Below are 23,919 nucleotides of genomic sequence, written 5' to 3'. Positions count from 1 at the left end.
AGCCATGTTATTTAACTTAAAACTTAGGAGTTGTACATATTTTTCCACAGGAGCATCAGGACAATAAAGCCAGTCCTGATACTCCCATGCTAATATTGGCAGGGTCCCAAGGAATAGAAACCCCCCCCGGGCCGGTGCAAGAGTTTTGATGCCCCAGGCAAAACTTTGGATATGCACCCGTCTCCCAACTTCCCTGCTGGCGGTAGCTCCAGCACAGTCCTTCCTCCTACCAGCGGCAGTGGCTCTAGCACCGCGCTCCCTGCTTTGGTGCTCTTGGCTCTGGCACAGCACCCCCCACTCAATGGAGGCAGATCTGGCCCTTGCGATGATTTCTAATGCTGGGGGCTGTGATAGATAACACGCCAGTGATTATATTTCTAGATTATCTGGAATACCCCCGAGAACCCTGAGGTGAGGGTGTGCATGGTGCATCCCCTACCCTCCATCTTACATTCACTCCCTACCCTCTTTTCTCTTCCTTTCCCTCTATCCTTTTACTCCATCCCTTCTCTCACCCCACTCCCCTCCCTTCTCATGCCCTCTCCTCCCTCTCGCTGTACTGCCTTCCCCACGTTTCTCTCACCCTACTCCTCTCCTGTCCCTCTCCTAATTTTCTCTTCCCTTCATTCACTCCTCCCTCCCACCTCACATCCGACTCCCTCCTCTCCTCTCACTCCCTCCATTCTCCGCTAAACTGTAGTGTTCCCCAGGGGTCAGTGCTCTCTCTCTCCTATTCTTTTTAAGCTTTATCTGGCACCCCTGATGACGTTGATTCAGAGCCTTGGTTTTACAAGTTACTTTTATGCAGAAGATGTTCGGATCACTACAAGTTGTGACCTTGATTCTGCTGATCCTTTATCTGAACTGAATCATTGCCTTGCAGAAGTAGCTGGTTGGCTTAAGTTCTTTTAACTTAAAAGTCAACTCTTCCAAGTTGGAGGCCATATGGTTTGTCAGGAGGCAGAGCCATGATTCACATCCAGTACCTCTTAGTACCGAAGACCCTATCCAGGTCAGGGAATTTATCAGCACTTTGGGTGTTAGTTTAGATTATTCATTGAACTTTTCAGTATATATCTCTAACCCATGAAAACATCTTTTTTTCCGTGTGATTCATTTAACGGTTTAACCTATTTTAGACTGTTCTGATCTGACACTACTTACTCATTCTTCCTTGAGCCCCATTAGATTACTGCAATTCCTTATTTCATGGGTTAACTTCTAATCAGGTCAGGAGATTGCAAACACAGAACACAGCAGCTAAAGTAATTTTCAACAAGAAAAATGTGACCATGTTACTCCACTCTTGCTAATTTGCATTGGGAAATTACTGTTCAGGATTGGCTGCCTTGTTTTTAAGGCTTTCGATTTGGAATTCCTTATCCCCCAGCACATTCACCTTGAACTTCTCAGCAAGAACATGTCCTATCCTAGAAAGATAAGACTGGAAAGCACACGAGAGAATCATTTTTCTTGGTTTGCACCCAGTCTTTGGAGTTTTCTGCCATTGTCATGGCGCCTTCAGAAAGACCGTTTGAAATTCAGAAAAGCCTTAACAACTTTATTTTTTTTTTAAGGCCTTCTGAGATGCTTTATGATATACCAAGTTGTTTTTGTTCTAATATATGCAGTTTAACATGGTCTTGTAGGTTCTTTTTACGCTGACTACTGGTCCAGCATGGTTAGCATGGAAAGAACCATGAGTATTGATGCCCTAGGATCATTATTATGAGCTGTTTTGTTCTGATTTGATTTGTTTTAATTTCAACAGTTTATTTTATTTTAGTGTTATGTTATTTATATTACACCTTTCGGGCACTTCAAAGCGGATTGCTTAAGTATAATACTTAAGTTATATTTTGTTTAATGGTTTATTTGAATTACTTTTATGTTGAATTTGCATCAATGTACATCGCTTTGGTTTACAACCTGTAAGAAATGTGATCAATCAAGAAATACATTGACTTGAATAACCCTATTCTCCTCTCGTCCCCACCCCCCTTCTTTTTCCTTCCCTCTCTCACCCCTTCATTCACCCTACCCGCTCTCATCTTACTCCCCTCCCCTCACCCACTCCACTTGCCTCCTTTCCCTCCTCTTTCTTACCCCCTCATTCACTCAGTTCTTTTCCTTCCCTCCCACGCCCACTGCCTTTCACCCTGGCAGGCCCTGGCCTGCCCACCAGTGGTTCTGTTCAGCACTGTGGGTCCAGGGGTCTTTTGTCACTGGCAGGGCCTGGCCTCCATCCATTCCGCTGCTGGCGAGCATGGCCTCCCAGCCGGCGTATTCCATTCATGGCGCAGTCCCAGCACCTCTTCTGCGGCTGGCCGAGTCTGGCCTCCCCACCGGCAGTGTTCATCAATGGTGTGTGGTTCTGGAGCCTCTGCTCCCCCTCGCCAGTCGTGAGTAAATAAATCAGAACATTTCTCCACAGGCCAAATCCAGCTGAGTGAAGGAAAAGCCTGCCGGGCCGGCATATGAACTTTGTGAGATGGGTCCTGGGACTGGTCCATGAGCTATAGTTTGGGGACCCCTGGCTCGGTGGCCTGGCTCAGGATTGCAAAACTTTGCTGGCATATATGAAATAGATTGGTGGTTCTTTCCAGAACAATTAGGAAAATGGTAGCACTTGGCCAACTTGTGAGGCAGCCCCTGCAAACAGAAGACCCTGTTACCCTCTCCTTGGGGTAACATGAGGAAGCTTGCACTCTCTCTGTCCCTGCTACACCTGTTCCTTGCAAACTGGAGGACTTCAATTGCCAATAGCTTCATTTCAGCATGTTCCCCAGGTATCTACTTCACAAGAAAAAAAAAAGCTTATCAACCCAGGAATTCTGGCTACAAACCCAGGCTAACTTGACTGTATGAACCACTTGGTCTTTATCTGACACCATCTACTATGTTGCCATAAGGATATAAATTTAAAAAAATGCAAACAATTATTTACTTTTATCAGTCAATGTGCACTCCTTTAGTGCCTCGCTTGATTCGACCCTAAATTTTAATACAGTGTTTCCTAATAGCATTCTGGACTTAAGCTGTTGATCTATAGATGATCTGCCAGGGCTAGATCTTTCCTAAATAGCACTTCTGCCATTAACATGATGCCTTTTAATGTGAAGAGAGCCGGTTTTTAAACTGCAGTCTTCCACACAGGTTGCATTCAAACTATGGTTTTGATGTTTCTCCCTCAGTGACACCAGGTGAATCTATTCAACTAGATGCACACCCATGTGGCAAATCTGATGCTGCTGTTCTCCAGACCATATACCATCATACAGCTTCTCAAATTATCTTTATACCTTTCAAAATGGATGCCTTGTGATCGTTGCCTATTTGCCAACTGCACAAGGAAAACTCTTTTTGGGAATATAGGTATAGTACATTGGCCACCGAAGTTCAGCTGTTATTAGCATTGTCTCAGTGGACCTGAGTGCAGAGCTATCCTCTCACTGGTTGCTGGGAAATCTGCAGAGGCCCCGACAGCTTAAATTCCAGGGGCTGGCATCTATAGAAAGGCCAGGACAACTGTACAGTAGGCCATCAACTTTATCTTCATATGCAAGCTAAAGTATCCAAATACAAAGCATGTGTATTTGGATAGTGACTTACATTACAGCCTGGTAAAGGGGAAAAAAATGTAGCTATGGTGTTTCTGAACCGACTGCAGTCCCAGCGGTGGGAAGGCTCAGCTTGAACATTTCTTTCGCTTGTCGGTTTCAAAAGAACAACTTTAAAGGAACTGTGACCAAAAAGGCCCAAAGTCAGACCATGCTGGAGATAAGGCAGGGGGGCCCCGTCACTGAGTGTCAGAGCAGAGCACAGGCCCCGGTGAAGGGCGGGGGGGCCGCAGGCTTCTCCCAGTGACCTCATCGGAAGGGATTTGCAGAAATGCCACTCAGGCGAGCTCCAGCCCCGGCGGAGGCTGGCCACAGGCAGCTGCTCGGGCAGGGTTGGCTCTTTCCGCAGTGAAGTTTCTGGGAGGATCCGAGTGAAAGCCTCATCACCCGCAGCCTCCTCCCCAGTTTAACGGTGCAGCGAGGCAAGAGGAGCCAGCAGCATGAGGGAGATCGTGCACATACAAGCCGGCCAGTGCGGCAACCAAATCGGAACCAAGGTAAGCAGGCGGGCGCCTTTCGCTCTCTGCTTATATTTTCCCTGAGGGGGGGGGGGGTGCAGTTTTTCTCGGGTTATTATTATTATTATTTTATTTCAGGAACGCGTCTAGAGAGGGAAAATATAAAAGTTTTTTTTTTTTTTTCAGATCACACCCGGCTCGGTGCAAGCAGGCCAGAGGGGGGGATCTGATGGCCACTTTGGCTTACATCCGGGCGTGGGCCCGCAGTCTCCGCTTGCCCTTGACACCGGAGCTGCGGAGGAAAGCCAGATCACCCGGAGCCGGGCGGGAGGCGGCCGATGGGAGCAGGACGAGAGCCGGCAGGCCCCGCTGTGGCTCTCTCTCTCTCTCTCTGTGCCCATAAAAGGCGGTGGCGGCGGGGCGGGGCAGGCGCGAGGCTAACAAAGAGGCGCGCGCAGGGGGGGGAGGGAAGGGAGCGGCCGGGACTGTGGGGGTCACCCCTCCTCCATCCAGGGAGCGGCCGGCAGCACGCGCTCCACTCCCGGGCTCTGATTCTCGGGGGCACGGATATCAGGGCAGGGCTCTAACCGGCTCCCTCTCTTTCTTTCTCTCTCTCTCTCTCTCTTCCTCCCAAGTTTTGGGAAGTGATCAGTGATGAGCATGGCATCGATCCAGCAGGAAGCTACGTGGGTGACTCGCATCTGCAGCTGGAGAGGATTAATGTCTACTACAACGAGTCCTCCTGTAAGTGCCCCCCCCTCGGGGGTGGGAGGGCAGGAGCGGGGGCACCGGGGATGGTTCTGACTTGCCACAAAACTCGTGAAGGTTGAATCTCCTCCACTGCTGGAGACCGCGCCCCAGCATGAGATAACGCTGTTTCACTTGGGCGCCACGTTCAGTTTTCCAGCTCTTCTGTATCGGTCCCTGTCCATATGCAGTGTGATGACAACAGTCTGTAGCTTGTGCCAGGCCTTCAACCTCCCAAACCAGTTGTTATCAAAGAGAAAAAAAAAATGCTAACTCCTCGCAAAGTATTATTTCAAGAACAATTGCAGGTAGAGTGGTCTGTTTATACACCCATATGTATCTATGCCATTGTAAATTACACGAAACGTTTTAAAATACTCAAACATTTGTAACAGAATCTACTTGTGTATTTTCTTTCATTGTCTCAGAGGGATGTAAACAGATACGCCCCCAACTATATTCCTAATTCCCCCCCCCCCCCAAAAAATTTAAGACCTCAGAGATTCATAATTCCTTGCGGAAGGGAAATTCAACACACGCCAGATTCAGACCCTGTGCAAGGTGACACCTGCAAACTGAATCCCCGATCAATTCATCAGCTAGATCAACTGCACCGCCTGCCAACGGAGTAGTGTGTTGCACTTTTATGCCCATCAGAGGCAGGATGCCGATACAACCCCCCCCCCACCTTCCCACTTCAAATCTGTACTCAGGGCAGCAAAATACTGCCAGTGTGATGTCTGGAGGGATGCTGTACCACAGCCCATCCTGTCAAAAGTGCTGCTCATACCCCAAGGAGAAACAAGGTGAAGGAGTAACAATAATCTCCAGAGAATTATTGGGCCTAGCCCACTTCCCTACACGGGAGTTCAAGGGTATAGAAATCACCCAAAATGGGGGAGCATAGAGTATTGTCCACCATCTGCAAGACTTTCTGGGCATAATATCAGAAATAATATATAGTAATATAGTTAATGATGGCAGAAAAAGACCAAATGGCCCATCGAGTATTTTTATTTATTTATTTAGATTTAGATTCTGCTTTTCGCACCTTTTTTTTTTTCAGCGCTTCAAAGTGGATTACATTCAGGTACTGTAGTAAGTTTCTTATGGTAGTACCTTCCGCTCCGTGCAGGTTACCCCATGTTTCTGATAAGGGTAGTAACTGCCGCTCCATGCAGAATACCCCCAAGTCTTATGTTAAGGGTAGTAATACTACTAGCAACATTTTTACAGGTGAGCAGCCTTGATAATTCACACAATGCTGCTTGAACATGCATTGTTTTTGGACTTGGCAGTAGAAGCAGTCCTGCGCTTTTTCCATAATGTCTGCATATAAGTGCCCTGGACCGTAAAAGTCAGAGCCCAGTGTTAGCTGTCGTCTGAATCCAATTCCTCTTTTACCCCTGCTGTTGAAGTGGAGAGTGATGTTGCAGTTACATCAAAATCATGAAATACTGGAACATCCTAGGACTAGTATCCTGTGAAACTTCAGCATCCATGAGAACAACCAAAGCCTAGACTCCTGAAACATAGAAATGATGGCAAAAAAGGACCAAATGATCCATCCAGTCTGCCCAGCAAGCTTATGATAGCATCTGCCACGCCATACAGGTCACCCCCATATTTATCAGTTTCCCAGACCATCAAAGTCAGGGCACTTGTTGGTTGCTGTCTGAGTCCAATTCCCTGTTACCTCTTGCCATTGAAGCAGAGAGCAATGTTGGAGTTGCATCAAAAGTATCAGGGTTATTGGTTAAGGGTAGTAACCGCTGCATCAGCAAGTTACCCCCATGCTTATTTGTTTTCCCAGACCGTAAAATTCAATGTCCTTATTGGTTGCTGTTTTAATCCAATTCCCCTTTTCTTCTTTTCTCCCTGCCGTTGAGGCAGAGAGCAATGATGGAGCTGCATCAACTGTATGAAGGCTTATTGGTTAGGGGTAGTAACCGCCACACGCGCACGTTACTCCCATGCACTCTTTTCTTCATTTCTACGCTTGACTTTCTAAACCCAGTACAGGCCCTCGGCCTGGTGGCCCAATGAGTTGACAAAACTGATTCATGATGCAGGCCACATACTAGACTTGGTACTTGCCCCACAATCTCTGCTCCAAAAACTATGCATTGGCATCACAAGTTCTAGAGTTTTGGGTAGCCATACTAGGAAGCTTCTAGACTCTGAAAATATACTGTTCACTCAGTTTGAATTCTAGTGACACTCCGAGATTCTTTAACCCAGCATGTCATCAAAGTCTTGAAATAATCAAACATTAGTATCCTTTGACTAAGGCATAACAAAGTTTGAACACATCATACGCACATCCCTAGAATTTCCACATAATTGTAATTCAGTGGCAGAGATCAGTGAAGAAGAGTTTCAGTAGCTGCAGTATAAATCTCCTGAAAGTCAGCCATTTTGGCTACTTGTGCTGTTATAAACTGACAGGATTGAATACACACAGAACTGTATTGTCTTTATAAAAAAGTTATGTATAGTACTTTATAGGTCACTGCTCCAAAAGTGAAACAAAAAATGGGTTAAGTAAGGTAGCCCTGCCATGAGACACTTCTTGCTGATCATGGCACAGATCTCTTAGTTTATGATACAAATTTCCCTCTCTCATAGGGTATTAAACAAATCCCTTGAAGCAGTGAGATAACATTTACAACAGTGGCCTCCAACCGTGTCCAGGGGCCCCAAACAGTCGGGTTTACAGGATATGCACAATGAATATGCATGAGAGAACATTTGCATGTTATGGAGGCAGTGCATGCCTCCATAAACCATGGGGCTTTAGGAAATGGCTCTGATTCTTACCACACGTGTCCTAAAATAACCCTCCAGATTGTGTTTTAAAGTTGGCCATGCTAGGTGGCAGTTACAGTACAGAGCTGCCAACCTGGCTCATTTCCCTTATCCACTATTCACTGCCTAGCGGCCCGATTTTAAAAGGGCCATGCGCGTAAAAAAAATGGGGGTTACACGCGTGACCGGGCCTTGCGCACGCCGCGTGCATTTTAGAACAGGCCCGGCCACGCGTGTAACCCCCTTTACGCGCAGAGGTGCCGGGCCTGCAAAAGGGGCAGGCGGCAGGCTGGGACAGCGCCATCAGCTGCTGTCCCAGGGAAACGCGAGCCTATAGCCAGCCGGCGCAGGGAGTTTACGTGTGCTCCTGAGGAGCAGTAAGTATGCAAATAAAAAAATTGGGGCTAGCTAGGCAAGATTTAGGAGACTGGGAGGGAACTGGGAAGAAGCCCAATCACGTCGCCATGAGTATTTTAAAAAAATAACCCCCCCTGGGTGCGGAGGCCACCCGCCCATACATGCGCACGCAGACATTAAAATTCAGTGCGCATGGGAAACATTTTATAACATGCGCGTGCGCCGGGAGCTGCACGCACTCCTTTTAAAGTCGGCCTCTAACTGAGCAGTTCCCCTAACCTCCTTGCTCTTAAAACAGAGACTAAAAGCTCTTCCAGGTAGGAACTCAGTGTAAAGAGTTATAATGCTATATAAAAAAATATTATGGCAGTGTGTTGAAAAAATCCAGAATTATGAACAAAATACCTCTTACTCTTTGAGTTTCTGGAGGGTGTACAGAAAAGCATTTTTTTTCTGCTTTTCGGTACACTTTTCCGGTGCCGGCTGAAATTAACTCCTGCCTTGGCCGTGCTTGGCTGCACATTTTACTTCTGGATCGAGCAGGAATAACTATTAGGCTCATCAACATGCTTTTGCATGTCGTGGGCGCTATTAGTTTCGGGGGGATTGGCCACGCGTTTTCCACGCGCTATTACCCCTTACTGTATAAGGGGTAAAAATAGCGCATCAAACGCGTGGCCAAACGGGGGCTATTGGTGCACTCGTTGAGCACACCATACTGTATCGGCCCGTAAGAGTTTTTCCCTCTTACATTTTCACACTTTTTTTTTTTTTTAATTTATTATTACCCCCCCTTCCCCACACACACACACACACACTTGTGAAGCTCTGCTGCTCCCTGCTAACCTGCATGGACAATTTGAGAAAAGTCAGAACCGTAGGACCTCAGTTTACTCTGATTTGTAGTTCTGGGTGTGGCTAAGTAGCAGGCACTTACAAAGTGGCTAGATGTTACATTTCATTCTTGGGCCAACCTTAAGTCAGAATGACCATAAAGATTGTATTTATTTTAACTTGCAACTGAGTTATCTGAAATTGTGTTTTCGGTAGTAGTACTCCTTTAAATTTTCCATGCTCCTAGCTAGAGTGTAGGTCTTGGGGCACAGGGGCCTTATAACCTGTTAAATGAGTTGTTTTGTACGGTGCTATGTACACAAATGGCCACATAGAAATAATAAATACTATTGTTATAGCTCAGAAATATGTGCCCAGAGCAGTCTTGGTGGATTTGGAGCCAGGAACGATGGACAGTGTGCGATCCGGTCCCTTTGGTCAGCTTTTCCGTCCTGATAATTTCATCTTTGGTACGTATACAGAATATGTATTTTTGATGTGGGATCTCTCAGTACTGCATAAAACTCTCTCATAAAATGTGTGCTGAAGAGGAAGAATTCAGCCTCACTTCCCTGTTTTCCTAAGCAGCCTTGATAACAGGTATTTTACTCAATCCTGGTTTTTGGGCTGCTTAATGTGTGGAGCCAGCGTCTCACATGGAAGCATGCCGGGGCTGCAAGTCAGATTCTGCCCCCTTTTTTCAGTGTGAATGCAAGTGTGGGTGTACTTTGCTTTGAAACCAACTGCAGGCATTCCTGCTTGTTTTTTCTGTGGGTTAATTTTTTTTTCCAGGGGAAATAACAGGTGTAGAACTGGAAATGGAATCCACTTGTGTTATTACCCCCTCCCTCCAAAGGAATTTCTCCTCTAAATGTGGCTAGACGTCTACACGTTAGGGGACCAGATGGGTAGTTGTCGCTGCACTGAGGGAGGGCGGGATTAAGACAGCCAGTGTTCACTGGTACTTCACTGTTTAGATGCGTAACTGTCTTTGAGAATTGTCCTTGCAAAACACATACACACAGTGCAACCTCAGTGTGTTAAATCAACAAAGTACAACTCTAGGAGTGCATTGCCTGCTTCGGCAAGGCTCTGAGACATAACAGAGCTGGCTTGATTTTGATAATTTAGTAACTAGAGGAAAAAGCTGAAATTTAGAAATACTGGTTTATTGTAGATGGGGGGGGGGGGGGGTGGGAATTCAGATAAACTTTGAATTGGCTGTAGCATTAGCGAGAAGAAAAACAAATAGCATGGACCCAAAATGTATTTCTGTGGCATCAATGCAGACTGGAACTGCCATTTTCACCCAGTCTCTTACAGAAAGATAAATGGGTCAGGCATTCTGTGAGCAGCTCGGTGTACGGTCTGGGACAGCAGACAAAGTGTTTGCAACAGGAGACACAGAAGAGAGGCAGCTGCGGTGCTCACGAGATGCCAGAGCCATGAGCCCCCAACAAACCCATAGATACAGAAAATTCCTTACCAGTGCCAGATTGGCTAAATAAAGCACTAGTTCACTTTTGCCTAACTGTCACAATGTTGCTTTTGTGCTGATAAGTGCTTTCTCTGATGCTGAAGTAGTACTTGTTAGCACAAAATGTTATCAGGGTAGTTCACACTTGTGTTTGTGCTGTCACTGTGCCTAATAAAAGGACCTTTCCTGTGTCCCTAATACGATACTTAATACTCTCTTCACATAAAGTTGTGCTGTGTGTGTCTCTCTCTCTAGGATTGCATGGGCATAGAAGAATTTCAAATTGTCTGGCTAAGTGCAGCATGCTCTGCTTCATCACTACGCTAACTGGCTTCAGCTCACAGGAAAGATGTAATTCTGCTCTCTGCCGAGCAGTTCCCTGGGACAGAGGGATGCAGTGGGCTTTTGCAGCTTTTCATGTGACAGCCACTCTAGCACAGCAAAGGGCACTACCTTTTTCCTGGTGGAAAAGAACAGTTGCAGTGTAAAACAGCAAATGTATATGCTATATTAAACAAGAAATAGCTTTATTTAGGTATTTATTACATGCTTATTTTAATACTAAATGAGTTCAAAGTTACATATTGCACACTATACACAAATCACAAGACATGCCTAACTACTCCATATTACAAAATCTCAGACAGTATCATAAAAAATTTCATTTTAACATGAAAAAATACATTCAAAATTTGTTTTAACATAAAAATACAGATACAAATAATCATAATATTGCACTACCAGCCTCCCCTAATACTCTAAACAGTTCATTTGATGCAATAAAATTACTAAAAACTTCCTAACCAAGAGCTTGAATAAAAATCTTAACAGATCTTGGAGTAGATGCAGTTCTTTTGGTAACTACGGTAATTCTAAATCATCAGTGCCATGACAGACCACTCACTGCTGGGTAACCACCCATCCAGCATCTATAATCACTGGGACATCACTTTGCGAGTGCAGTGAACATCTGTGAAAATAAAACTTACCCTAGAGATCAAGTGAGCCAATCCCTTTCAAACACTTGTGCCTTAAACTAGCTGTGCAAGGTGTGGCAGAAGAGACAGTGCTAGTGCTGAATTAACCTCAGAAGGGGGAGCCTGAAGGACTGGGCTCTATCTGAGGAAAACCCATCCTGGTTCTCTAAGGGAAAAGCAGTTGCTCTGATGGCCGCTTTTTTGGGGGTCACATCATTGGATAAAAAGTAAGCCTTAGACAAAAATGAACTGCCGAGCCACTTCACAGCAGCTGTCAGTCCTGGTTAGACAGTACATCTTGGTTTTATAGCCAGAGTTTCTGTTTTAACCGGTTAAAAACTGATAGATCACCCCACTGGAAAATAAAATGAAACCCTTTTATGGGATCAACCCCACCCCCTCTGGTTCCCCTCCCATCCTGCCCCACCCTTGCCGGGCTTTGCTCCTTTCCAAGCTGATGGCTTCTCAGCTACACACGTTCTGCCCCTGCGGAGCATGAGCAGCAGAGCTGGGGGTGAGAGAGTAGAATAATGTGCTGTCACTGTGTCACTTTTTAAGATGGCTTGGATGTAGCCAGAAAGACCGGCTATAAAGATTGCTAATAAATACATGGGGGGGGCTTTAGCAAGCGGTAGAAACAGATTGCTAGGAGGGAAAATGTCCCAAAACACATAAAAGTTTAAAATAGCTTAAAAAAAATAAAGTTACAGAAGCCTTAATTATAACCTATGATTTTAAAGAGGAGGCTTATTCTTGAATGAGTCTGATGCCAAAGTGAAAGCAAAGGCTCAGTCAAGTCCTAATCCACCACCGATTTTAAAGGTGCAGTGTAGGAGATCAGCAAAAGGATTTCTTGTGAAGTTTTGGTTTTCTTTTGCATTCTTTGGAGGAATAATGAATGTGGATTCTGAAATGTCTTTAGTGAAGAGAGATCCTATCCCTATGTCTCTCCCCAAACGGGTCAGAAATTACTAATGGAGGTTGTAGAATACTTGAAAGTGTCTTCCACAGTGAACTATCACTAAGAAAATACACACACACCCCCTACAAGGCAGAAGACAGGAAAAATAGATGGCCATACTGTGATGTATTCAGTCCACCAAATAAGTATTGGTGTCATTCAGGCCGATACAGTAAAGTGCGCTCCGGTGGAACGCACTGTTAACCCGTGTTTGGACGCGCGTTTTCAACGCGCTAGCTTTACCCCTTATTCAGTAAGGGGTAATAGTGCGTCAAAAACGTGCGTCCAACCCCCCCACCCCCCCCCGAACCTAATAACGCCCGCAACATGCAAATGCATGTTGATTGTCCTATTAGTCATTCCCGCGCGATACAGAAAGCAAAATGTGTAGCAAAGCCGCACATTGTACTTTCAGAAATTAGCGCCTACCCAAAGGTAGGCGTTAATTTCTGCCGGCACCTGGAAAGTGCACAGAAAAGCAGTTCTTACTGCTTTTCTGTGCACCCTCCAACTTAATATCATGGCGATATTAAGTCGGAGGTCCCAAAAATTAAAAATAATCAAAAAAAAAAATTTAAAATCGGCTCGCGGGTTGAAAACCGGATGCACAATTTTACCGGTGTCCGGTTTCCGAACCCGCGGCTGTCAGCGGGTTTGAGAACAAACGCCGGCAAAATTGAGCGTCGGCTGTCAAACTCGCTGACAGCCGCTGCTCCTGTCAAAAAAGAGGTGCTAGGGACCAGGCTCTGGCCAGGAGTTACTTTTCCAGCATTAAGTAAACAAGTGTCATGCCAACACACCTGTGCATGAGGGAATACCTATTGCCTTCAACAACATGGGCTTGAAATGGAGACATGCAAATTTAGACATCCATATGTGCATGCCTCAAGGGTTAAAGTCTGCACACAGCTCAGCTTATTACATCTGGGCGTCTCTAAAACCCTTAAGCTCTAGAAAAAAAAAAACCAACTCGTCTTGCTCACACAGGTAAAATAATCATAAATTAGATCAGGGCTTCCCAAACCTGTCCTGGGGACCCCACAGCCTGTCTGTTTTCAGGATACCCCCAATGAATATGCAGGAGATAAATTTGCATATACTGAATCTCCATGATAAGCAAATGTATCTCTTGCATATTCACTGGGGGAATCCTGAAAACCCGACTGGCTGTAGAGCTCCAGGACAGGTTTGGCAAGCCCTGAATTAAATGGACTCTTAAGAACTGATCCTTCCCTGCAAAGCACAGCAGCTGAAAATTATGCTGGAATCTAAAATGGAATGTAGCAGCTCGTCTGAAGGACAGCATTTGTCCAGTCTCCAGCAAAATTCCTGTAAGTAAATGTCTAGCAAAGCACAGTGTATGAGCAGCTGACTAGCCTAAGTGCTGCTTCATCCTGGGATGTCCTTTCAAGTCCTCTGTGACACAGCAGCAGCTTCTGAGCTGGTTTGGGAAATGAGTTTATGGTGCCCTGAATGGTGACCTTAATTAAATTTTAAGTAAAATTGTAGCAATGCTTTTTTTTTTTTTTAAAAGTACAATTTTTATATAGGTGGGCATTTAAAACTAATATTCTTATGACTCTATTCCTTCAAATATAAAGATGCCAAATCTTGCATATTTCCCCTGCATTACTCTACATTATTTAGAAGATAAAAATTGGAATCACACTCACCTAGTCAGGATTGACGGTACCAGAACCCTTTTCCTAGTTAACAAGCACAAGTGATGCAGAGATAGGAGTCTTCATTCCCTCCATAGTCCAGACCATTGCCAGTCAGTTTTCCAGCATGGTAGATTGGACTGCTCTACCACTATTTGTTGGTACCACACTAGAAAACGTTGCCAGGTGTGAGGTGCATTGCCTCCAGCCAGCGAGAGATTTGCAGCAGAGCAAAAGCTGGTGAAGGGCAGGAGTATCTGAAAAACAGCATGGTGGTAGAGGGGAAGCGCTACGTTGATTTGGGCTTAGTTTGGTTTTGTAAGTGGCCTCTCAGTCAGTCCTGCCCATACTCCTGAAGAGATTACAGATAGTATTAAATCAAGGTGTTATGGCAGAGGTGGCCTGCATGATAGTGTCATTTTTTCTGTTACTGTCACATAGAAACGAGTCACAGTGCCAACAAGGAGCAACAGCAGTGTGTCCCAGACTGATAAAGGTTGAAGGGAATGGGGTTTTTAGCTTGCAGTAAGATACAAAAACCTCTTCCAAGGCTCCCCGCACCTTCCCAAATCACAAAACATTCATAGCAGCACTGCAGGATGTGGCCATTTTTCAAAGCCATTTGACCTGGATGAAAATTGCCCTCCTTTCTCTGGGTCAGAGGCCATACATGCACTTTTAGCCACAGTAAAGGAAGATGCATTCCCAGGGCTGGGTTTAGAGTGGTGGTGGAGGGGGAGTAGAACATTTGTTAGTGCGCTATTTTACCCCCACCTGAATACTTACAGAAATAGGAGATGCAAAGCGTGCACACCATTTGTTCACACAATCTTCAAAGCAGCCATTATAAGACTTTTATAAAGCACAGTGGAGGATATGTAACAATTGAAAGCTAGCAAAAATCTGTTAATACCCTTTTATCAGACTAAATTATCTACAACTTGTGTTAGCCTCTATCTACATATTGTACATTTTAAAAGAATATTAATCGCAAGAGTCTTGGGATACTGCTCTAGCAATTCACTGTGTGAGAGAATGAGAACAGCTGTCAATCTATTTGTATAAGCAATACAACAGACTACTAACTTCTGTGATTTGTGCCACTCGGTTCACTATATTTCAGGACAAACTGGAGCAGGAAATAACTGGGCAAAAGGACATTACACAGAAGGGGCAGAGCTGATGGATTCAATCGTTGATATCGTAAGAAAAGAATGTGAACACTGCGACTGCCTGCAAGGATTCCAGCTCACCCATTCCCTGGGCGGAGGAACAGGTTCCGGAATGGGGACACTGCTAATCAGCAAGATACGAGAGGAATACCCAGACCGGATCATGAACACATTCAGCGTCATGCCGTCTCCAAAAGTCTCAGACACTGTTGTAGAGCCTTACAATGCAACCTTGTCCGTCCACCAATTGGTGGAAAATACAGATGAAACTTACTGCATTGACAACGAGGCTCTCTATGATATTTGCTTCCGTACTTTGAAGCTCACCACGCCTACGTATGGAGATCTGAACCATTTGGTATCGGCCACCATGAGTGGGGTCACAACATCATTGCGTTTCCCAGGCCAGCTGAATGCTGACCTTCGAAAACTAGCTGTAAATATGGTTCCATTTCCACGCCTGCATTTCTTTATGCCTGGTTTTGCTCCTTTGACAGCCCGTGGCAGCCAGCAGTATCGAGCACTCACTGTTCCAGAACTCACCCAACAGATGTTCGATGCCAAAAACATGATGGCAGCATGTGACCCAAGACATGGACGGTACCTGACGGTGGCCACAGTCTTCCGAGGTCCCATGTCAATGAAAGAGGTTGACGAGCAGATGCTGGCCATCCAGAACAAAAACAGCAGTTACTTTGTGGAATGGATTCCAAACAATGTCAAAGTAGCAGTCTGCGACATTGCACCACGAGGCCTCAAGATGGCTTCCACCTTCATAGGTAACAGTACAGCCATTCAAGAGCTCTTCAAGAGGATCTCTGAGCAGTTTTCTGCCATGTTCAGAAGAAAGGCTTTCCTCCACTGGTTTACAGGAGAAGGGATGGATGAGATGGAATTTACAGAGGCAGAAAGCAACATGAATGACTTGGTGTCAGAGTATCAGCAGTATCAAGAAGCAACAGCCAATGATGGAGAAGAAACATTTGAGGAAGATGAGGAAGAGCTCAATGAATAAGCACATTTTTCACATAGCTACCAAAGGATTACATCATGGTTTATAAATAAAACAAACTCCTTCAATAAAAATTACTATGGGCTGTTTGTACACAATAAGGTCTATATGGAAAATAATTCAATTCACAAGGAAAAGCACTATTTTCATCATACTGTGAACAGGGGAAACAAATTTTTATAAGTTTCTGAAGCATTATGTGGCTTTATACTGCATTACTGAATTTCCAGGAATTTTGTCTACTCATAATAAAAGGAAATATTTGAATTAAAGTGTTGTTCTTGTTTCTGTAGTAAGGGATCATTATACAGTACAATTTATTTATAATGCTGCTTCACTTTGGCTATGAACCACACAACAGCCCATTACAAATTTGCCCTGTAAGTCGGGAGAATCAGCAACAGCAATTAATAAGAGAGGCAACAGTGTGCTTAGGAATATGAAGATTTAAAGTATTAGCTAGATTCTTTAAAATATCAATACATTTCTGCTTACCCTGTACACATTATCTCTTCTCTTCAACCATTCAACCTGTAGCAATCACATTGTCAGGATAGGTATATGTATATTAAAAGGTAGAAGCCAAAAATAACTTCTCTGTCTAAAATGTTCAGATCTAGCCCAAAATTGGGAAAAAAGCACACATATGAATTGCTCTGCAATTCTCGTTTGTTTTGCCCTTCCCTGTGTGTCCCCCTTCAGCAGTTCATTCATATTTGAAATGTGTCTATGCAATGCCCACATGAAGATCAGCAAGTGGAGAAGCTTTTGCATATTGGTGTAGGAATGATGATAAAAGCTCCCTCTTAATTTAACTGATAATTGAATAAAATAAAACTACTCTTGTACTGTTCTGATGAGTTGTGCAATTTTTATTTTAAATTAAATCATAATCACTTGTAATGCTGTCAGATTCTAATAGCAAACCTCAGGAACATTTTTCTAATTTCTAGTTTAGGCAGCTGCTGTTTAAAGGGAAAGTAGAGGTTTGCTACAAATTAAACATGCATAGTAAAGAAAAGAAAGATCACAAAGCTTGGTTTTCTTATAAATTGACCGTAGTGAAGAAAATGTTTGGTTTCTATAAGTTCTGCTGATGCTTATAACGAATTATTTTGAGACCATTATATGTAATTCTCAGTGAAAAGACTGTTTCTATAAAGCAATAGATCAGCATCAAAATAGTCTTGTAGGATAGCTCAGTGGATTAGTATAAGGAATACAGCCTTATTTCTTTCCTAGATCATGGTCTCACATTCCAAGTATTGGGAGTTACATTCATTTGGGTTTTTAGAATATCCAATACTTTTGTAATGAAACATCTGTATATAGATAGGTTTTGTTAAAATTCTGACTAGTTTTTAATCCACCTGCATCAAGAACGAATGTTCATGAGCAAAGGTAGAATTGCTGGATCCTCCTTGCAGAGACAAGTGTCATGTTATCTGGCCCGTATCAGATCAGAAAGTGTAGAAGAAAATACTGATTGTCAAACAGAAAATCACACGAGAGAGACTAGTAAGGAAGGGTTTTAAGCAATACAGTAAACAACAACATTAATGGCCATTTTTTTTTTGTTTACCAAGAAAAAAACTGGAGCCACTGCTTCAGGGGAATGTGCCTCCTTGGAATTTCACTATAAGAAAGCTCCCTTCAGAGGAATTAATCGTCTCTGGAATGAAAAGGGGGGAGGGACCGGCCCACCGGTAAATCCCCCCTACCTGGGAATTAACAGATTACAGAGGTCCTCCGGGTAACAAGGCTCACTGACACCAGGGCTAGAAAATTTGTTTTTACTCACAAAAAGTTGATCTAGTCAATGATCAGCAGGGATTAAGGGATCCCTTAACTGAAATAGAGATAAAGGCACTCAGCTGTAGAGAGGATCAGGACCGCAGGGTATGTCTTCCTTTACCTGCTGGAGTCAGAGAAATACTGGAGGATCACAGGTGGCACACTGGGTTATCATAGGGTGCCTTGAACTTTTTTCTCTGATTCCACCTGCTGGAAGAGAGACACAACCCAGCAGTCTGGACTGATCCTGGTACGTGCAGGGAATACTGATTGTCAAACAGAAAATCACATGAGAGAGACTAGTAAGGAAGGGTTTTAAGCAATACAGTAAAAAAAACATTAATGCCCAAGACTAGCTTTGAATATCAGAAAGAGCAATATTTTAATTTTTATTTCCAAGAAATATTTACAGAATGAACAAAGTACATTCATGTTTTCAGTATCTTACAGTTCATTGACAATAGCTCTGGACTGAGTAAAATGGCAACAATGAAAGAATTCAGGGTATATATGTACTGTTATTTCCCAAACCCTACACTTGTTATAAAAACCCTTTTGTCCCTAATTGCCTGGCACTGCTTCCACTTAGCTGCAGCATTCTGTAAAATGTCACACCTTTGCCAAGGATTAGGTGCTTTGTAGTAAATAAAACAGTCCCCAGCATTCAGTTTTCAGCATTTTGTTCTGGCAGAAAAGTGATTTCAGGAGGATACAGACTAGATTCTCTGATCCATTCACTTGCAACTTTTGCTTGCATTTGATTTTTGTGAAGACTATTATAAAATGTGGACACACTGCTAGAGCATGGAAAACCTTTTGATGATGCTTTTATATTTGGAAGTATACTTAAAAATGCTCACTCCCAGATGTGTGTACTGTAAGACCACACTATGTAAAAAAAAAAAGTGTTCCAGTCCAGTCAACACAGAGACTAAACAGTAGAGCACACCATGCTTTATGACTACAAAGGCAAGCCTCCACTGATCTGCCTGGCAATCTGCTCATCAGTCAACTCCTCTTTCTCTTTCTCACGATCTTTGTTCCATTCTTTAAGGCCTTCTGGAAGCGATGTATCCTCATCCAGACTACCCGTGCCTTCTACAAATTCCTCATATGTCGATTTTTCCGCAAATGGCCTTGGCCCCAGCAGTTCAACCATATCATTTTTATCCAGTACCTCCTTTTCTAGTAGTCGTAAAGCAATCTGAGAAAATAAGAATATGTTACAGGAAATCCCATCACAGATCTCATACATTAATTGAAGTCACACTAGACAATGAGATTCCTGGTCTTGAAAATGTTGACTAGCTTGTAATTTTGATGCTATTGCTTTCTTGTATGGTCTTATTCCTACTTTTTTTTTGTCCAAGTACTTTTTTTTTTTTTTTTAAGTGTGATTTTTTTCTCTCTTTAGACTTTGAAGAGACTCTCTGGCTGGGTTTACCAGCAATACCTTGCAAATTGTTTTGTTTCCTGCATACAATATAGAGAGGAAGGACTGGACTTTAAATTTCTAAACTCACTTTTATTCTACCTGTAGTCTGACAAAAGGGAGGATTCTGCTGCAGTATTTTGGGGTTTGTTTGGGGTTTTTTTTGCTAGTCATCATCAAGTCCCTCCTACAAAACCACCCACCTTTAAGTTTTTCTTAGACTTCCATGAAAGGGCAGAATCTTTTTGTAACCTTCCTCAGTAAGACAAGCAGTCCCCTCTGCTCACATCTGGACTTATACCATTTCCCAGTGGTTACAAGGGGCAAGTAGTACACAAAGCTTTGAAAAAGAACATTTTCTTAAAGCAGAAATAATAGGAGTAGAAATGGTAGGTGTAGTGGAGTGCAATAGGTTTTAGAGACCTAGAAGCTAAGGTATCGTACACCTATGACCAGTTCTCTGGAAAGGATGGGGGATTGCACATCAACTTAAATCAGAACTGGAGGAAATTAAAAGCATCTCCCCATATCCAGAGTCTTATCAACTCTGCTTGCATTCTCACAGAGAATCCCAGAAGAATCAGGGTAAGATCAGGGCTGTGAGTCAGACACACAGTCCCTAAATTATAAAGCCACATAGCTCCTTAATGGCATTTTCAACAAAGAAAGGTCCCAAAAAGGCATTTGCATTCGAGAAAGATGAAGTTGAAGGCCCACTATGAAGGAGAATTCAAGAACAGTGGCAAAGAATTCCAAAAGAGGCAGAAATGCATTCTGGTGGGGGTTAAGATATGATCATGAAAGGAGGAAGTGTAGAGATGGGTTTATTACGTAGAAGTAAAAAGAAGAGGTTTGTGTGGAACGGCCGCAAGGCTAGAGTGTCGAGCGAAGAAGGGGGATGGGGATTTCCAAATATCCATTATTACAACTTAGTGTGCTCTTTACGAGTGGTAGGTGATTGGCTGTTGGGTGGTGTCTCTTTCGCAGATGTCTCTGCCCAAGCCTTCTTGCTCACCCGTATAGTTTAAGCTTTTTACTGCATGCAGGACATGGTGATGTCCCTGGGTTTCTAACTAGTAACATGCTCATCCAATATATATTTTATAATTATTACCTGCCTTTATCTTCTTTCCAGCTTATGTTAAGCTTCCAAGTTCTCGATTCTCGTTGATTGTAACTTTGACTTATTCCTATCTATTGTTATCTTTTGTTTACCTGAATTGTTCCTTCAGTTATACCCTCTGTTAAATGTAAACCGATCCGATATGGTTATTTACTATGAAGGTCGGTATAAAAAACTGTTAAATAAAATAAAATAAATAAATACGCAGTATGGGTGGCGTACAATGCGGAAGGTATGCCTTGGCTACCATTATGTGGGAACCTGTGGTTCCCTGTGGGTGACCCCAATCCATTTTTTCTGAATTTATCACAATTGGGCTGGGGAAGGTTTAGCGCCTTTATTGATTATCAGAATAGGAAGATATTTTCTTTTCAGTATTGCCAAGATCATTTTAATTTTCAAGCAAAAGATTTTCTGTATTATCTTCAATTGCGTAGTTTTATTTTTAAACAATTCAACCCTGTCTCTGTCTCCCTCCATAGGTCCTTTTCAGAGATTACTTGGCCTCTACAAGGAGGGAAAACACTCCTTAGCAACATTATACAAATGTTTACATTCCATCACCAAATAATCGTACTTTGGGTACCTTGGCGTTAGCCTGGAATAATGACTTGGGGACAGATTTGGAGAGGCTTGATTATGCTCAACAGTAATATACCTTCCATACTGATTAGGGAGCAACATTTGCGAGTTGTCTACAGACTTCTATCTCCTCATATAGCATACCAAATGAAGCTTATTGACAGGTCAGAACGTCGAAGGTGCTCGGAGCCCCAAGCCACGGTCCATGGGAACATGTGCCTAGATGCTGATTCTGGACAGAGATTAGGATTCTTTTTTCATATTAAGCTGCAGAACCCACATCTGTCTGTGTTCTTGGAATAATGCCGGATGATGCCATTGGCACTGCTGATGAAGTGATGCTTTTGGCAAAAGGGCTTTGTATCGAGAGGCGATGCATTTTAGCCAGATGGGTCAAGGGTGATGCTCCTACAATCTTTCTGGCATGCTGAAATGTTGGATCTTTTGTTGATGGATTTTAAATCTTGGGACCTGGGAGGGTGGGGGGCGGTGGTAAGGGGAGCAAGTGTTTTCCTAGCATTTGGGGTGCGTTTATTACACAGTTTACCCTACTTCTTCGGGCACGTTTCTCCCTACATGACAGAGCAATTCTCTAAGGGACCTTTCTGGCTAGGATTTTACAGTGCTTACTAAAGGGTACAGACAATCTATTGGCACTCTCTCTCCCACCTCTAGATTGATTGTTTAATTTCAGGGAGGGGTGAAGGGGTAAGAGAGAGTTTGTATTCATTGCGATTGTATTACTTGCAATATTTTCAGTGTTCTCTTATCTAAGTAATACTGCAGGGACGTCGGTAGATGGTTTTCACCTCCTCTGAATGTCAGTGTATTTTGGATGTACCCAGCATGTGTGTAATGTTCTATATGTTTGCATTCATAAAACGAATAAAGATATCATACAAAGAGAAAAAAGAAGTAAAATGAAGGAAAGTCTGGCATGCAACAAGGAAAACAGCAGAAATACTGAACCAGTGTGTTCATTAAAGAAGGCCCATAGATAGGTGGTAAGTATATGTATGGGGAAAAAAAAAATCAGATACCACTTCATTTACAGAAAGAGGATTTGAATGGGAAGAGCAAAAATGAAAAGCAGACAAGGCAATGTGGCTAGAGAAGAAACGTCCTAGGATATTAAAAAGGAGCCTAGAGAAGTCCTGAGAGCGCCACAGACCGTTCTTTTCATTCACTCTTTGGAAATAGGAGTGGCTCCAGAGGACTGAAGAAGGGCCGATGTCATTCCTTTTCATAAAAGAGCATGCTCATGCACAGGGCCCATTCTCTGGAACTCCGCCCCGCAGGAGATTAAAATATTAAATATGAAAAGACCTTATTACCTTTAAGAAACTGTAAGACACGGTTATTCCAGATGGTTGAGTTATTTGATATCTTTTTATTGACATCAACTGATGTTTCTGAGATTAAGATACTTAATTTTAAATGTATTTATATTTGTTGACTGAGTTTGATTTTATCTTATTTGATGTAAATTTTAAACAGTACAATTGATTATGTTGATTTTGCTGCACACTGCTTTGTAGCCTTATTGGGAAGAGCAGTTTATAAATACAAAATGGAACCAGATCGGAGGCTGGTAAGCAGGGTGGATAAAGAATGATTATAAAGGATTATTTGTCATTGTTAAAATGCTATTTTTAAAATAAAGCTACTTATTGATAAACTGCATTTAAGATGTTAAAGCTGAAAGATCTCATAATGGAATAAGGATAATTAGCAGGGGGTAGCAGTTTGCTGGGATCACTGAAGGAATCTGTCTGAGCTCGGTCTGTTGATTCTACTTTGGCGCCTCTCCCTCCCCCATGTATTTGGGGGGCTCCAGAAGCTGCATTTGCTTGTGTGGCAGCTGGATTGGAGGGGTTTGTTTTTATGGGGTAGGAAAGAAATGAGAGCGGTGGGGGGGCTGGGAATGGATGGAGAGTGTCTGGAAACAAGGGGGGATATAAGTGGGCTGTATCCCAACCCCTCGATGAAAGAAGGCCTGGGGTGGATGTTTAGGGTCTGGTTCATCTTCTCAGGAGAGGGGGTAGGAGTTTTATTCCAATCCTTTTTTGAGAGAGGTGGGTTTGGGGCATGGGTGATGGATTTGGTTCTGCCCCAATCCCACTGTGAGAGTGCTGTTGGGATAGAGAAGGGAGGAAAATTGGGGTGGACTTTGTTCTTGCTATTTTGTAAAAAAAAAAAAAAAGTTTGTTTCTAAATGTTATTGTGCTTTTGTAACTACTGTATGTATGATTTCTGTTTTTGTAAACCACTGTAACAGCAGTGTATACACTGCACCTAATTATTACTACCTCCTCTGAAAGTCATAACATGTTTAGAAAAGCTTTAAAAATTAGATCACAACAGGCCATGGATTATATTCAGGGCACAGTCTTCACAGTTCCCAGAAACTCCCCTGTAGACTAGCAAAGACTAAATAAAGCTGCTTGACCCACGGGAACCCAGTGCTCGGTCTATAAGATCCCACTGCTTTTAGTTTTCAGACATCACATCCTTGTTAAGGCAGTGCATGAAGTTCAGAGGTGAAAGACTTGAGGAGCTAATCATCAGCTGTACTGTCTCCCTGCAGACTTGAATACACAGAATCAAACCCTTTACCTCTTTCCAAAAGCTTGTTGCAGAAAAGCATCCACTTATAGAAGCTTACGCCATTTAGGAGATTAAAAAAAGTAACCTGCCTTTTCTGGTGATGGCGGTTATTGTCTTCCTGATAGTATGGCAAAAACCTGCCCAAATATCCATAAATTAATCTAGCTCCCTCTCTCCCACAACTACTCCCCAAAGTGAGCTGGAGATGTGAGGATGTGTGAGAGCCAAGTGGCTGTGACAGTTTACTTTGGTAAGTAACATAAAATTATTCATTTTTCTGACATGTCTGCAAAATTA

General features: G+C 43.2%; 2 protein-coding genes across 5 annotated transcripts in view; one reads left to right on the top strand and one right to left on the bottom strand.

Moving 5' to 3' along the window:
* Positions 1-3,954: 3,954 nt before the first annotated feature.
* TUBB6 (tubulin beta 6 class V) lies at positions 3,955-16,356 on the top strand. Of its 2 annotated transcripts, XM_029590961.1 has the most exons (4): positions 3,955-4,117; positions 4,714-4,822; positions 9,184-9,294; positions 15,024-16,356. In XM_029590961.1, the coding sequence occupies exons 1-4, from the start codon at positions 4,061-4,063 to the stop codon at positions 16,085-16,087; spliced, it is 1,341 nt and encodes a 446-aa protein (XP_029446821.1). In that variant the 5' UTR covers positions 3,955-4,060; the 3' UTR covers positions 16,088-16,356. The 2 variants fall into 2 exon arrangements, with proteins under 2 accessions (XP_029446821.1, XP_029446822.1); XM_029590962.1 differs by lacking the exons at positions 3,955-4,117; positions 4,714-4,822 and adding an exon at positions 4,841-5,133.
* A 1,879-nt stretch (positions 16,357-18,235) lies between these two features.
* AFG3L2 (AFG3 like matrix AAA peptidase subunit 2) overlaps positions 18,236-23,919 on the bottom strand; it is a 145,365-nt gene continuing 139,681 nt past the window's right edge. For all 3 annotated transcript variants that reach the window (XM_029590959.1, XM_029590958.1, XM_029590960.1), the window contains exon 17: positions 18,236-19,082. In XM_029590959.1, the coding sequence (XP_029446819.1) occupies positions 18,840-19,082 (243 nt within the window). In that variant the 3' untranslated portion in view covers positions 18,236-18,839. The remainder of the gene's footprint in view (positions 19,083-23,919) is intronic.

The sequence above is a fragment of the Rhinatrema bivittatum genome, chromosome 2, assembly GCF_901001135.1.
Source record: "Rhinatrema bivittatum chromosome 2, aRhiBiv1.1, whole genome shotgun sequence".
Classification (NCBI taxonomy): domain Eukaryota; kingdom Metazoa; phylum Chordata; class Amphibia; order Gymnophiona; family Rhinatrematidae; genus Rhinatrema; species Rhinatrema bivittatum.
The sequence above is the reverse complement of the archived record's forward strand: the minus strand, read 5'-3'. Positions and strand labels throughout refer to the sequence as shown.